We start from the raw sequence: 16,440 nt of genomic DNA, 5'->3' as shown, positions 1-16,440 counted from the left end.
CAGCGTTACGCCTGAATTTCGGCCCCCTTTCACCTTCGTTGTTCTGTTTTATTTTATAGAAATGTTTATACAGACTATTCTACCGTTTCAATAGATTCTAATCTCCTCGTCTGAAATGTCTATAGCATCATTGCTATCATTAAACTTATCTCTGCTTCTGCATCATATCTAGAAATTTAAATTGATTATTATCACCAATTTAGACCAGTTACTCTCTACGCTAACAAAATCAATAGAAATAGCCGTTTATTCACAGATACGTGTTCAAGAATAATCTGCAGTAAAGGAGATCTCGTCAAATGTTAAATTATAGCGTAGAGAACTGGTATAACTCCCACTCTAAAGATCACAAACACCCAGTCTTTGGTTGTTACTCATTTTTTCATCTAAAACCATAAGGAAATGTCAATGGTTGTATTATTATGATGAAGTTTGGAAGTTTGTGCACATGGAATGATATTTTCAGTGGATTGGATTTGGGACATTAATCAAAAAAAAAACATGTAGCATCATTCTTCTTTAGTGTCATGCTATTGATCCTGACTTTAAATAACTGGGCGTTTTACACCGAAATATATTAGATATTATCCACTGTACATGCCTGAAATTGTAAAAGAAACATTATCCGCATAATACAATATTTTTACATTTTTGCATAATATCGGACACCTTTGTTTCATTCCGAAGCAAATAAATCCATCCAAATGAATGAAATTGATACTTTAATATTTCACACCTATATAAACTTTTCTTTTCCAGTCTTTTTTAAGACTTTACTTTCAATTGGAATGATTTTTATTAAAATTTTGATTTGAATTTCTTACAGGATGAGAAGAATCAGATATTGGTGACAAATGTTTGGTTAGATCAGGTAAAACTATATCAATTACTCTCTCTGTTAGTTTCTGAATTATATACAATTAGTCGTTCTGCTTTTCTTCAATTACATTTGCTGTATCGCATTTGTTTTTGCAACTGGGTTAAATCAATACAGGAATACGACAAAAAATGTCATCTATGTCAATTTTTCCTGTACTGGAAAAAAAAGTTACTAACACAATAATTATGGAAAAATTCAGTTTTTGCAGTTTCGTAGATTTACTTTGTGTATATTAAATAGTGACAAATAAGTCATTGAAACTTACTTACTTATGTATACAAAATCATTTTTTACCTGCAGATATCATAGCATTTCAGGGCCGAACTACAAATGAATTTCATATTATTAATTGACTGTAAAAAAAATTCTATCGCGTGGAAGATTTGTATTCAAATTTCATTGAAAAGATTGTGACACCTATTTAGAATATGAAATTGAATAATCAGAAAATGAATATAGAAATTAACTCTCGCGACGCCAAGCATCATTAGCATTATGTATTATTCTCTCTTGTGAGTCAAAAAAAGATATCATGGGTTATTACTCATTGAAAATAAGGAATGGGATATTGACGCTTTAGGTTCTTGAACGCTTTATAAACCGTGTTAGAAAATAGTTACAGATAACTACAGAACTCTTTATATTATATTGGTGACTGTATCTTAGAAGCTTCGCTCAAGAATCTCTTTATACGACGATCTATAGATTTGACGCTATTCAGTCTTTCAATTATAAGAATTCTTGAAATGAATACATCTAGTATCTGAAAGAGATAGTCATTTTGTTTGAAGATCCTAAATATGATAAGAGTGTATGGGAATCTTTTTTTTTTAAAAGTCTCTCTTCTTTCTAGGCGGTTTTATGTACCACATTTACTTGGATTAATGCAATACAGAGCGGGTACGAAAAGTAAAGTAGAACAAGTTCAGCCCTGCGTATACTCGTATTTATGTCGCCATGACTGATCTGTTCTATTGTATTGTTCTACCACTTAAAACACCAGATCATGACAATACTTTTCTTTTGTTATGACCAAAGCGTTTTGATACTCTGTAGGTTGTTCGGTCACACACTTGTATACGAGAAACGTCACCCGTATAAACCCATTGGTTTTCTGAGCGATCTCCGCTTTCGCCATATTTATGCTAGTTCCGAAATTACTTAGTTTCTGTTGAGCTGATGTTAAACCCCAATTCTCTCTCATACACTATAAACCAGGTCATTGCTCTCATCTGGGAGGAATGACAAACCGTGATTCTTAAGAAGAAAGGCGAAGATAAGTACTTCGCATATTGCCAAGAAATACTTTATAAATCAAACAGCTGACCGTTAATTGTAGTTCAATGTAAGGTAAGCCTACTCGTAAATAAAAATATATTCATAACAGTACTCAACAAAATCCAAAGATTCCATTGTTTCTTGCTTTTTATTATCAAACAGAATATTTATTTTTCTTTCTGATTTTTTTTTTAAAAAATGAATATTGTTAACTTTTTTTTATCAAAGACTATTCTCTTTCAAGTTGAAATGTCAGTAAAATGTTGTGTTATTTTAACTGTAAGAGGTTGAAGAGAGAGAAATCAATATACAAATAATGAGTGTTACATGTTTTAACACTTTTCTACTATTGTTATGTCATCAAACAGTCTGTTCCTCTTGATCCTTCACTCGATAAATTACAAAATATAATGAAATCGTTTGAAGAACAAAATAGTGGTAGACGTAAGGTCATAGTCGCCCCATGTAGCTATACTATTCAAAAAAAGTAGGGGATATTTGATTTTTAAGTGTTATTAAAGTCACCTAATGAAACTGACGAAGAAACAAATGACAAAATGAAATGAAGTTCACATTCATCGATTTATTCCAAATGATCGTTAGACTAAGTAAGGCACAGACTGACCATTATAAGGGTAAAATGATACCCGGGGTCAAACAGCAAAGTTACCACAGCATCACAACCAAGTCAGTAACGGGTAAATCCTCCTCTGTTTGCCAAACAAGCATTGATCCGACGTGGCATACTCCTAATGAGACGTCTAAGGTCATTTTGGTCCAGATTGTCCCATTCCTGTTGCAACGCAGCAGCAAGTTCTTGGACATTGGCAGGACGTTGTTGACGTTGACGTAACCTCTGTCCAAGCATGTCCCAGACATGCTCGATGGGGGAGAGGTCGGGACTCAGTGCTGGCCAAGGTAATGTGGTGATGTTCTGTTGTTGGAGGTAACCTGTAACGATCCTGGCCCTGTGACATCTTGCGTTGTCATCCTGGAAGATGAAACGGCGGCCATGACGTCGTGCGAACGGCACAACATGGACTGCCAAGATGTTGTCCCGGTAGTACTGGCCTGTAACACGCCCTGCAACAACATGTAAAGCCGTTCTTCCAGCAACAGTGATGCCTCCCCACACCATAATAGAACCACCCCCAAATCGATCATGTCTGATGACGTTAACGTCTTGGAAGCGCTCGTTTCGACGACGCCACACCCTCCTACGTCTGTCCAAAAAATCAACAGTGAACCTTGACTCATCTGAAAACATCACATTGCTCCAGCGTCGATTATCCCAGTGTTGACGATCCCTACACCAACGACGTCTTGCCTGAATGTGATGATCTCTCAAACAAGGGATCACGCGAGGACGTCGGGCGCGAAGGTGACCCCTATGCAGTCGATTCCGAATCGTCTGGCCACTCACTCTCACACCAGTGTCTGTTTGAAGACGAGCGCTGATCTGATTTGCTGTGATGACAAGATTTCTCAAGGCCAAGGTACGGATAAATCGATCCTGGGCTTGAGTTGTCGCCCTTGGTCGACCTGAGCGTGGTCTGTCCTGTACAGATTGTGTATCACGGTATCTGGACCATAGCCTGCTTATGACAGACTGAGAAACATTCATCGTCCGCGCCACAACCGCCTGTGTTGTGCCGATCTGTAGCATGCCAAGGGCACGTAACCTTTCATTTTGGGTAAGCCGACGCATATCAAAATTTGTTTTCTGGTCACTAAAACAATTAAACTGATGTTTCCACCCTGGAATTCAATGCCACAATGACTGTAACATTCAAAGTCAGAGTCGTGCAAATCTTGGGTTGGACCCCCATGATGATCCCAAGCATCACCTGCATTCCATGCGGTAGCTATTATTGCGTTTGGGCGTCACATGTAACTGGAAATGTTTCTTCTGTTAGGTTCTATAGTGACTTTTTTTCGTAGTCATTTGCATATTTTAGTATTATGCCCCCAAAATCAAATATCCCCTACTTTTTTTGAATAGTATATATTTCTGTCTGTGTATTTTGTGTATTTGATCAATAAGGATTCGGAAATATAAATGTCACTGACATAAATATTGTGGATAATCTGACGTTTGGATGTATATAGCCATTCAAAATATCTGCATGTACAAGTACAATTAATCCCATCCTTAATCTGATATCTTTGTGTACAAGTACAATTATTAGATTCATTTCTAATCCGATGTCTGTATGTACATTGTACAAGTACCATTAATCTCATTCCTAATCTGATGTCTGCATGTACAAGTACAATTAGCCTCATGCCTAATTCTGATGTCGCCGCTTCGATATTTTTCAAAGAAATGCATAGACTGTGACTTCATTTTGGTAGGTGATTTCCCAAAAAATAATGTCTAATTATTTCATGATCCGTCCTCCTGAAAATCACCAAAATCTAGTTGGAAATATAAATTCAAACACTCGTCTTCGATTCTAGACCAGAAATATATGGAAATTGCCATGCTAAATGTGGGGATGGGAAAGCCGAAACAATTGCTATAAATAGAATAATTTTTATTTACAGCACCATGTTACAATGGTTGACTTTTTTAACGACACTATCGGATGACCCGGTGCTGCCAGGGGGGTTGTGTCCGTAACTCCGAAACCTTAAGCGGTAGGCCAACGCCAACTGGTCTAGTTTACTCCCCGGCCGTAGCTACCGTATACACCAAATTTCAGTCTCGAAACAGCTTTAGTGTAGCCGCTAATCCTGATCAGACAGACAAACAGACAAACGACAGTCACAAGTATTAGCATACATTATGCATCAGTGTGATTAAATCAGTGGTTGCTACTGACTGAATTCACATCTTTGTAATATGACCTGAAGATTATGTTATCAGGATGATGTCAATCGGATGTTATCTCTTCCTATAATAGTTCTTTGGTTGTCAAGATTTGTCAAGTCCGCGGAATCTCTGTTTGGAGAATTTGTGTGCTTTTTCTATTTCTTATTAACGGCGTTGAAGAAAACATAATGGTATTTCGTTTTGTGATAACTGTATGTTTCGTCAAATGTTTAAGCAATTTCGTTTACCGACCGTTAAACGGATGTCAAGTGTGTTTTCTCTGGTAACTCCGGGTCTCCGGTTTCTTCCCACCTCTAAGGGCCCTTGCGAATTATTGAAATACATTACATGTTAGTCTTGAATTGCCCCGCTCCTTATTTTGAAGGTGGATTCACAGATTATATTTTCTAACTAATATTAATGTTTTCTATATTAAAGGAGCATTAGGTAAGAACAGATAAAGAGCTGACAGTTCTCGCTATAATAATTAAGAAATAGATAATGAAAATAGAATATGCGGAAAATTACAGTCAAATTGCTTCACTCTGACACGAGATATTATCGATTCAATTTTAGGCTAGCCTCGGTCGTGATTACTAATGTTGGTACGATAATAAACGAAGTCTCGATTATTCATTTTTGCGTTAAATTATCCATCACAGAGTGTATTCGAATCCAGGCTAACGATGGCATCGATAGCTGATTAATGCAGTCTAATTAATGATTTAGATAACATTTCAGGTCTAAAGAAAGACCTGCACAGGTTTGGCATTTGGACAACGATGGTGGAAGAGGCCCCAGTTGTTAATATATCGTATTGATTTTGTCTTTTTTGGTTCTACTTCACCTTTAAGCCAAAACAGAAAAAAGGGACCAGTTCTCTTTTCTTTCACCATGCATCATTCCCCTATATCGAAATAATTTAACGGTTGACTAGATCGCGGAAAGTCAGGGCTTTACTAACATTCAAATAACGTTTGTATATTCCGTTGGTGTCGATGTACTATGATGTATTTATGATTATTTACATGTTTTCAGGAATGGAGGGACGAGTTCTTGGTCTGGGACCCGAAAGATTTCAACAATATAACCACACTTAGAATACCTTGTCATAAATTATGGTTACCTGATATAGTACTTTATAATAAGTAAGTAAATTCTACTAGGATATTATGTTGAAACCAGGATTTTTTATGAGTGGCAGCTCAGTATGCTTCCCAGTGGTTATTAACAGTGTCAGTGCCAAGTGTCCCAGGGGCTAAATGATAGGGACGCAATGATGAGCTTTGCGTCATTTTTTTTAGCTTTTGCGCTGCCTTAAGTTTTTGCTCCTTCTCACACGGCTTCGATGCGGTTTTCAACATTATAATCATAATCATAATGCTTAACTAGTGTCAAACATATACCGTGGGTAAAATATGCTGCAAATCAACTCTAGCATGTTCCACACAACCCAGTATTACCTTGTGGTACTGGGAGTGACTGCCACCCCACCCCCTCCCACGCACACACATATAAATAAGTATGGATCACCACGATCCTGAAGAGTCCAAACTTGTCGATATTAACAGCCGACTTAATATTTCTACTCAAAGTTGAAATGCTAGATAATTTATTATCTTTTGTTACTTATAATACAATATAGATTGAATATTATTATACAATCTGTGTGAAAGAAAAGTTTAAAACAGCATTGTTGACATTGAATTTATTAGTTGGTAGTATACGGCTTCTGAAAATTTTAAGAATGTCCCCTGGAGTAATTTATTAAAACTTTACTAAAAATCTGTTAATGAATAAGCATAGTCAAATAAATATTTTCGCATTGTTCCGCTCATCACCAAGCAGACCGGTCATTAGAATTGTTCCGTCCCCCATGCTAATAGATCTGGATCCGCGCTTGGTTGGTACTAGTTGTATCGGTGGTTGGCATACCAATTGATTCTTATTTTTTTTCTTCTTTCTTATGTTAGTTCATCAATCATTCCGACATCCCCTCTGTTTTAGCGCCCGGTCCCAGGAGATGTCGCCATTACCTATCGCCATAACGTATTGAATTATTGAATTAGAATAAAAAGTTATAATTGCCAAAAAAGAAATCTTCAGGGAGTATTAAAAGCGTCGAGAAAAACTATCGAACCATCTCTTAAAAGCTTCTTTTGCAGAAAAGGCCATTATGGATAGCTTTCCCTTCGTATTTCGAGAACCATTTTTTAATGTTGTGAAAATATTTATAGTAGCATTCATCCAGGCATTATTTGTTGACTTACTGTATATAGATATTTTGATAGCCTATTGAGCTAACAGAAAAGTTACTAATTGTCTGTAATTTATTTTTAGGTTATCCATCAAATTAAGTAAAACCTGATTTTTTAAAGAGAGTAATGGCTTTATGGAAAAATGTTGCGTTTTTTTTATCAATCACCCCATCCCCCACCCCTTTTAAATTGGTATCTTTACACCGTCAATACATAACCCTTTAGAAAATATAGCCGAATGAAGGAATTATAATACAAGCATGAAATTTAAAAAGCACATCATATGAATGTGTCGCTTCACAAGTGATACTCCATATTTAATATTGGCGTACTTCCTCGGAACCGGCTCTTATTATCCATTGGTGCGTTGTTAACATTGTTGTTTTAATATTAAGGAATACTCCATATTTAATATTGGCGTACCTCCTCGGAACCGACTCTTATTATCCATTGGTGCGTTGTTGACATTGTTTTTTCAATATTAAGGAATATCCAAATCTCTACTCTTTTTACATCCCCATGACGCGATACTGTGGGTCAGTTCTGGGCCAACAGATTGTACAGTCAATGTCGCTCATTCTCTTACACTTCAACCGTTGGAGGCAAGTTGAGATCACGAAGAACAAACTGGCTCCTCCTCGATAATGACGAATATAGTATTCGTTGTGGTCGAAACGGGGAAAATTAAAGCTGGGGCGATCGAAGGAAAATATGACAGGCCACCCAACATAATTTCACATACAAACGTGGTATCAAACATTCGACTCTTGCATCGGTAACTGATCCTGTACAGCACCAATGTTTTGATTTACTCTAAGCTGCCGCATCATGTACATTTTGAATATTTGTTCTTGTGTACATCCATCCTCTAAAATGATCAAATGTGTAGATTTGTCACTTTATTTCAAGTCGAAGGACTTTTAATCACATCATAGTTTATTCATTCAGAAATAAAATAGCAATAAAGATAGTCCCGTATCTCTGTAATATTTATGATGGTGCTAATTATGATATCTAAAAATAATGAGTTCAAAAATATCGATTCTCGAGTTATTCTTCAATAAATAAACACGTTGTAATAGGTGAACATTTCCAAATTTATTATTTTTAATTCTTGATTTTATATTTTCAGCGCTGCTGAATATACAGATGGATTAATGCCAGCTAATGCCATGGTAGAATTTAACGGAAACATATTTTGGCCAGTTCCAACCAAAATGCAGAGTTCATGTAAGGTCGATGTTACATTTTTCCCGTTCGATATTCAAGTCTGTAAGATGAAGTTCGGTTCCTGGACATATGATGGTTTTCAAGTGGACATGACAAATCGAACAAGTGAGGTGGATTTAACGAACTATGTTAACAATGGCGAATGGGGATTAATAAGTGTCAGCATAGTACGTAATGAGGTTTACTACGCCTGTTGTAAGGAACCCTTTCCTGACGTCACATTCCAGATTGTAATCAGACGTAGAACCTTGTATTATATGTATAACGTGGTATTCCCCTGCGTTATGATGTCAGCTCTCACCCTATTGGTGTTCTGTTTGCCGCCTGACAGTGGTGAGAAAATAGCTCTGGGAATAACAGTTCTACTCGCCTTTTCTGTCTTTATGTTAGCAGTAGCTGAAAATCTTCCTGAAACTTCGGAATTTGTTCCTTTGATAAGTAAGTATTATTACGAAATTTAATTTAGTAATTGACGTTAACGATGTTGGCAAATTTGATCTTAGTCTGTACGGCCAATCATAGAAGAGGGTCATTAAAATAGTCCCTTTGTTAAAATAGTTTGAAGTATTTTCAAAAGGAAATTTACGATCATGTAAAAACTCTTTCAAATTCAATTTGAAACACTTGGACAAGGGGTGAGCACTACCGGTTTTCTCAGTTTTCCCACCCGCCTCTTGCAAAATGTGGTGGGCTTATGTTGCATGGCAACTGCTTATTGAATATTATTGTGACCTAATAAATGTGGTTACACAGAACATAATTCTATGGAAAACCATTACTTTTTACTACTGAGCAACTTTTCGACTAGCTTGATGAACTAGAGATTCCTAGGCAAAATGTCGTTCAGTAGTAAACGGTAATTGTATTCCATAAAGTTACTAATTGAAATTTTAACAATAGTGAATGTATTGGTAAATACCAGTCGAATTACTTGTTATAAATAATATAATAAAACTTACCGTTATGTTATTACCGTGATAATATATTATTTGGATATAATTGTGACTATTCCAACTATTCATTATCCTAATCTTGTTAATCTACCAATGTCTAACTCCCCCGCCATGTTCATTATGTTTTGCCAAACTAATTCTGATATTGTGATATTTCGGAAATGACAAATGATATTTTGATTTACTGGAGCAGTTGATTTCGCTCACACATCTAGTCTTAACAGAAACAATTTCCACATATCGAATTTGTGATTTACCATCTAATTTAATTTTTAAAGCATTTTAGAAAATTAGAAATTGAGAAAAAAAGCTATAGACGTTAGTTTAAAGTTTGTGCAGCCAAAACTCTGGATGGAGCAAACATTCTGCCAACGTAGATATGGTTGGCCTCTGTGGATGTATTTATTAAATATAAATTGGGTCATTTTTGACGAACAGGAAGTGTATTACGGAGGGGACCAAAATAATCTCAGATTGCCTATATCTCGGTTATATCTCGGGTTTTCATTTTTGGATTCTTTGGACGAATCCCATACGGGCTCTGACAGACGGTGTTTCGAAATTCGGAAGTTCGCTCGATAATATTAACATCAAAGATTTGCGAAAGTTTTTTTCATCATTTTTTTCGACATTCAAGATGGCGTATCTCCGTCATTATTTGGGATATTAAGTTGAAACTTCGTAGGAATAAGGAAAACATCGATGCCTCTAACATGGTATATGAAAGAAATTTGTGACTAGGACTTCCGATTTTTCCAGAACATGAATAGTTCTCTCCATTTTAAAAATAGACAAAAAATGACATATGGTGGTGTTAGCCCCAGATATTATCTTTCATTTTTAAAGACCTTGTTCCTTAACATTTTCAACCGCTTGGTCGCCATATTGGCTTTTTTGCATTGAACCTTCTCCAAATGTCAACAATTCTTAGGAAGCAAATTTTTGAATTTCGATTTTATTTACTTCCGGTTTCACTTTGAAGTTTGTTCGACATTTCACCTTCTAGATGGTGCTAATCTTTCAATGACCCTTGACCTTTGTATGTATGATGACCCTGATGTCTACTAACAATTAATATTAAAAAGTTTGGTCATGAAGTATAACTTCCGGTTTTATTAAGTGTTCAAAATGACAGGTTTTTCCACTTAAATAGGTATTAGATGTTACTATACTCAATAATTCATGGTGTAACTTGAATGTTGACGCGACAAGGCGTGACGTGACGTGACGTGATATACCGAAGCACGTCAGTACTTCTTAGGGGTTCTAGTTTATTTTGATATTATATTGACATGTTTAACACCAAAATGTCCCTTTAATTATTTAAAACCCTCTGTTTGTTTTGGATATATATATTGGTTTAAATATCCTGGTAATTTGACTGGCAGCTTAACGTAAACAATGAAAATCGTAATCTGGTCTGTTTTCCTTATGTCAAACGCCAATGCGTTTCAGATTTCTGGGTATTTGATTATGAGAATGGAGGGTCGCTTAAACATACATTATGCAAGATCTAAATCTGCCTATTGCATGTCTTTCTTTGGGCCTGAAATGTTATCTAAATTATTAATTAGACATTAATTAACTTATCCAGACCATAATCAACTCTCGATGTCATCGCTAGCCTGTGATATTTACTGGATTGGAATCCGATCTGCTGCTCAACTCTCATTGATGATTAAATTAAAAAATGGATAATCGAGACTATGTGTTTTATACTATTTATAGTACCGAATTTAGTAATGATGATCAAGGCTAGGCCTCAAATTCAATCGCTAATTTCTCCGCTAAGAGGGGATCTTTGACTGAAACTTTCAGCAAATTCCCTTTACATTATCTAGTTTTTAACTATTATAGTGAGAACTGCCACCTCTTTATCTAATTAATTAAAGATACATTATGGGAGATAAGATAAAGAGATGGCAATTTTCGCTATAATAGTTAAAAACTAGATAGTGTAAAGGTAATTTGCTGAAAATTTCAGTCAAATTGATCCACTATGAGCCGAGAAAGAAGCCGGTGAAATGTTTGCATAGTCTCGGTTATCATTACAAAATTCATTAATATAAACAGCATAGTCTCGATTATCCGCTTTTTCTGATTTAATTATCTTTGGCCGTTAGCGGCATATAGGAATCTAATCCAGCCTACATCGAAGGTTAGCCTTGACATCGAGAGTATATTATGGTCTGGATAAGTTAATTAATGTCTAATTGATAATTTAGATAACATTTCAGGCCTAAAGAAAGACTTGTAATAAGCAGATTTTGCTCTTGCATAATGCATGTTTAACTTATCCAGACCATAATCAACTCTCGATGTCATCGCTAGCCTGCGATATTATTGGAATCCGATCTGCTGCTCAACGCTCATTGATGATTAAATCAAAAAATGGATAATCGAGACTATATGTTTTATAGTACCGACTTTAGTAATGATGATCAGGGCTAGGCCTAAAATTCAATCGCTGAATTCTCGGCTAAGAGTGGATCTTTGACTGAAACTTTCAGCAAATTCCCTTTACATTATCTAGTTTTTAACTATTATAGTGAGAACTGCCAGCTCTTTATCTAATCTCCCATAAAGTATCTTTAAGTAAGAAGCTTAGAGTCCGATAAGTATAAATTCAAACATTTTCAAAGTGGATTATGGATTTTCTATAATGTTGATCCATTACTGCTGTTTTGCAAACATTGCTATTAAGATATTTATATTTAAAATATAGTCATATTTTTAAAAGATTACAATCCTTCGCGATTACAAATACACTATTTCATTTTCTTCTTATATCCACCCATTTCGTGTTAGAGGATAAAAGTTCAAGTACATATTATTTAGGGATTAAACGTTAAGCCCTTTGTGTATTAGTGGGATTTAATCTCGGACAATGTTTTTGGTGGGTTATTTTTTTTTTACCACATGTAAATTCACCATAAAAAATACATTTATTTGTTGAATTTACTAGTAAGGGCTTTTTATTCCTTAATAAAATAATATCGCAAATGACGAATGGTAAAGTGTATTAAATCAGATTGTGTTATAATGCTTTTATAACTCAAATATTGTTATAATGCTTTTTATAACTCAAATATTGTTAGAATGAACATCTGTACATCATTGTCCTTCTTTTGGCAAGTTTGCAATTGGAAAATAATGATGTTAGTTCATATTTTGTTATCGTTTTGTATGTTGGTTCATTTACTCTGCAGTATGATGGCAAGATCCAATAAGTAACCAAGAGTGGTCAAAATGGTCACTCCTCGGGATATTTTAATAGTCGTAAAAATAATAATATGATAACTAACCACTTACTGCTCATGGTTTCGTTCAGCAGGTGGGTACCATAGCAACAAGCAAAACGCTTGACAGTTAGGGTTGGGCAAAAATGAAGATATTGCTTTGCAAACATATGCGTCAACTGTTTTCTTGTTCCATTTTTCTGCTGAACATGAATATGATAAAATATGAAGTCTATGATATCACTTTATATCTCGAAATACTAATATTCAAGATGGCGGACATTTTGTAGATTTTTGAACTAAAACTATTGCATCAGCTTGTCACCGAAACTTGTAATATGTCTATCTATAGGTATTTGACTACTCTGAAGACGAATTTGACAGCTAAAGGCATTTCTGGGAACTTAACGCCGAAAAATCATTATAATTTGAAAATAATACAAAAGATTCTGAGCATTAAACTTTGCAATAAATCGAAACTATTTATAAAACTGAGGAGTAAATCATTCACATCCTTTCCAATCTCTTCCTCTGGTTTCAGCGCGTTTCTAATTGAAGATTTTAGTTCTACATTTGATAAGCTCTCGAATTTGAACTGATTATCTCCAAGCTTCACTCGTCGCTTCATATGGATATTAGGTGAAATGGTTGCTTTTAGGTAGGTAACCCCAGGCATCAGTTGCGTTGTATCCAGCCCATCTACGTTATCCACAGTTTGATGCGTTAAGAGCCAGTCATATTCTTTAATATTTTCCAAAAGCCTCGGCATTCTAGTATTTCTTTTCTTCTTCAGTTCTTCTTTTTCCAAAGAGAAAGATGAGCAGCATATTTTATGTTATTCAGAAATTCCTTCTGTAACTCTCTAGCAGCCTTTGTTTCCTCTGGTGTTCTTGCCAATCTCCAGTCCTTTCGTCCCTCGAACTTTGTGCAATCCTCAAAAGATGTTTTAACCAACAGTTTATTTGTGGCGACAATATTCTTGTGAGGTAGAGTTTCGACAGACGTTGAACCGCCAGTTACCTTAAACCTTTTATCAAGCTTATCGAACTCACCTTTGCAGGCAATTTTTGTAATAGGTGCCTTCTGAAGTTTCTCCATGTCAGACTGAATGCCACTAGCTGATGAGCACCCTGGAACGGCATTGAAGAAACTAGTTGCGGATAACTGACGTTGCAAGGAATCTATAGTTTTATCGATCACAAGAGTTTTTTCTTGCCGTCTAACTTTGCTGCATCATCTCTCAGTTTTTCGAGTTCGGGTAGCTTACTAACAAAGAACTGACGGATACCTTCCCAATTCTAACCATAAATTTGAAAATCACAAGATTGCCGGTTTCTTTATATATCTTTGAGCACGTGAGGAACCAATCAGATTGCATATAGGTTGAAACAGCCAAAACGAGTTTGTTCGTATTGACGTCCACCACCATCTCATAGAACTTCACTATGTGTTCGTGCATACTCAGAAACTGTTTAGCGATTTCTGCTATTCTCCCCAACATGTATGATTTAAATCCTTTAAAACCTGCTCGATTAATTCCTTAGTCGTCCATCCAAGAGGTATATTCCGTGTAGAGTGATAAAGTATTGGCCGCATGGCTTAGTGACAGCAGTTTCGAGGTGGCGATTTGTCAAAGGGTGTGAACGCTTGATCCCGGTGACTTAAAAACCTTGTGTCCAGCTGATAACTTGAGTAACTGCTTAATATCGATCTTCTGTTCAACATTGCGGAAGACATTGTCACAATCATACATGATCTACCGCCAGGATTAGATGCGCCGAACACTTGAGGATCTTTTCATCAGCTATGCCAAATGCCTCAACTAGCGTGCCACAGTCCCCGGCTCGGTCTGTCATCCAAATGTCGAAAGCCTCGAGAATCTTATCACACGTAGAGTTAGTCAAAAGTTCTAGAGTTTGCAACTTATATTTGTATGCTGCGGCACCTTCAGCTCCTGCATGGCTCACATTTTCTACATATCCCGTAGTCAGAGTTTTGCGTTCTGTCTCTGATGTAATAGTTATGTGGTCTGTTTTGACATTGTAACATTTTCTCCCAGCTGCTTTGGTCGTATCATCAAGCCCTACTATCACGACTTTACCTTCCTTATCTAATTAGGAGATAAACACTTCCTGTTACGTATTTCGAGGAGGTTTATTGTCCATTTAACCATGCTTGAATCATTAGAACACGAAACGCGACAGCTCAAATATTTTAGGATTTTCTTCGGAACTACTTAGAAAACATTTTTACACCGATTTTAAAAGGTCGTTATTTGGCCACGAGCTAGCGTTCATTTTATAAAACATATTCTCAATAGATTTATGCCGTCCTCGCTTTCCTGCAAATTTAAAATGCTCGAGTCTCAAATCGCTGTTAAATACATTATGAAAGAAATGTTATTGGAATATCGGCAAAAAGATATTTTCTAACGTTTAAATATTTTTAAAAGAATAGAAAAATAGTCTTATTGTGGTATATTGGGCCGGCCGCGGTGCGAGCGTAATTGAAATATTTCCGACTTGCTAACCGAGACTAAAGAGGAGTTACTCTTGGCAACAAGGATGACTTCACTTCGAAGATTTCGTGTAACATTGGGTGAGTTTTTAGCCTTTATTACTTTATTTGCAGATCGTTATCACAATTCTGTAGTTAGTTCTTGTTTAGACAATTGCAGTTCGTGCTTACATGATCAAAAATACCCTAAAAAACAATGTGATATCTAGGGTTCTATCGGTTGCTATGTATACCGTTCTGACGTGTTGTTTGTCAATTTTGGCATAGAATTCATGTTTATTAGGCCTAGTTCAGCTGCTATTTTCGACTCCCTCATTATATTTTCAAGCGATTTCTTGTGACTAATGACTTATTATTAGGCAGATCATGCTAGACAGAATTTGGTCAACGCATGATTTAAAACAAATTCAATCTGATTAAGTAAAAATTGGTGAGTGAAGCTAGCCTACCAAAAAAGAAAACAAATTAATTTATGACTGATTTTCTATTGTTTTATGTATTTTAGAGATGTGATTTCATAACAGATGATGTTTGAAAATGGTGTGATAGTCATGTGTGCAGAATTTCTTGAAGATATTTGCCAATAAAGATTTGAGTTGAGGAAGATCATTGAGCACAAAAATGAAAAAATGTACACTGTAATATTTATACGCAGTAATTCGCCTTGATAATTTAGAGGCGATTTATTGTCCATTCGACCACACTTTTCGACCAATCAGAATCGAGGAAATCTCTAATTTGTGCTACAATAAATATTGACCTACATATCTCAGGTTCAAAAGTGGTGTATCTTCAAGATACCTATCCAGTAATCCACGATTCCACAGTTCGACGGCTAGGGTAGACATAATCTAAGGTTTCGCCACCAAATGACTTTCGTCTTTTATGAGGAGGAGATTGGGTACCACCATCTCTTTCTTCGGATATCACTTGCATTTCTCGAATATCACATTTGCAGTGCTGACCATAATTCCAGCTAAATCTCTGTTGCTTACTTTGTAATCACTTAGACACTAAACAATGCAGCAAATCATACAGTCATTAAATGTTTTAATTCCCGATCTGATTTTGATATTTGGGAAATGGATAACCGATTCACTAGTCACTAGATTCTGAAGCTCTCAAATTATACGCGATGTGGGAGGTGCTTTCGAAAGTTCCGGATTTAACCTAAATTCTACAGCTTCATCCGGCTTGAGCGCTTCTTCATATTGTAATTTTCTGGCAGCTGTTGCCTCTGTCTGCTTTTTCTCTGCTTTCTGCTTTTTCT

The 16,440-nt window shown here is 35.9% G+C and overlaps 1 protein-coding gene across 1 annotated transcript in view; it reads left to right on the top strand.

Moving 5' to 3' along the window:
- Positions 1 to 16,440, top strand: part of LOC126818775 (neuronal acetylcholine receptor subunit alpha-10) — a 43,488-nt gene that overhangs the window by 16,806 nt on the left and 10,242 nt on the right. The window contains exons 3-5 of the mRNA XM_050546334.2: positions 827 to 871; positions 6,012 to 6,121; positions 8,364 to 8,899. Of these exons, the coding sequence (XP_050402291.1) occupies positions 827 to 871; positions 6,012 to 6,121; positions 8,364 to 8,899 (691 nt within the window). The remainder of the gene's footprint in view (positions 1 to 826; positions 872 to 6,011; positions 6,122 to 8,363; positions 8,900 to 16,440) is intronic.

The sequence above is a fragment of the Patella vulgata genome, chromosome 4 (genome assembly GCF_932274485.2).
Source record: "Patella vulgata chromosome 4, xgPatVulg1.2, whole genome shotgun sequence".
NCBI classification, from domain to species: Eukaryota; Metazoa; Mollusca; class Gastropoda; family Patellidae; genus Patella; species Patella vulgata.
The sequence above is the reverse complement of the archived record's forward strand: the minus strand, read 5'-3'. Positions and strand labels throughout refer to the sequence as shown.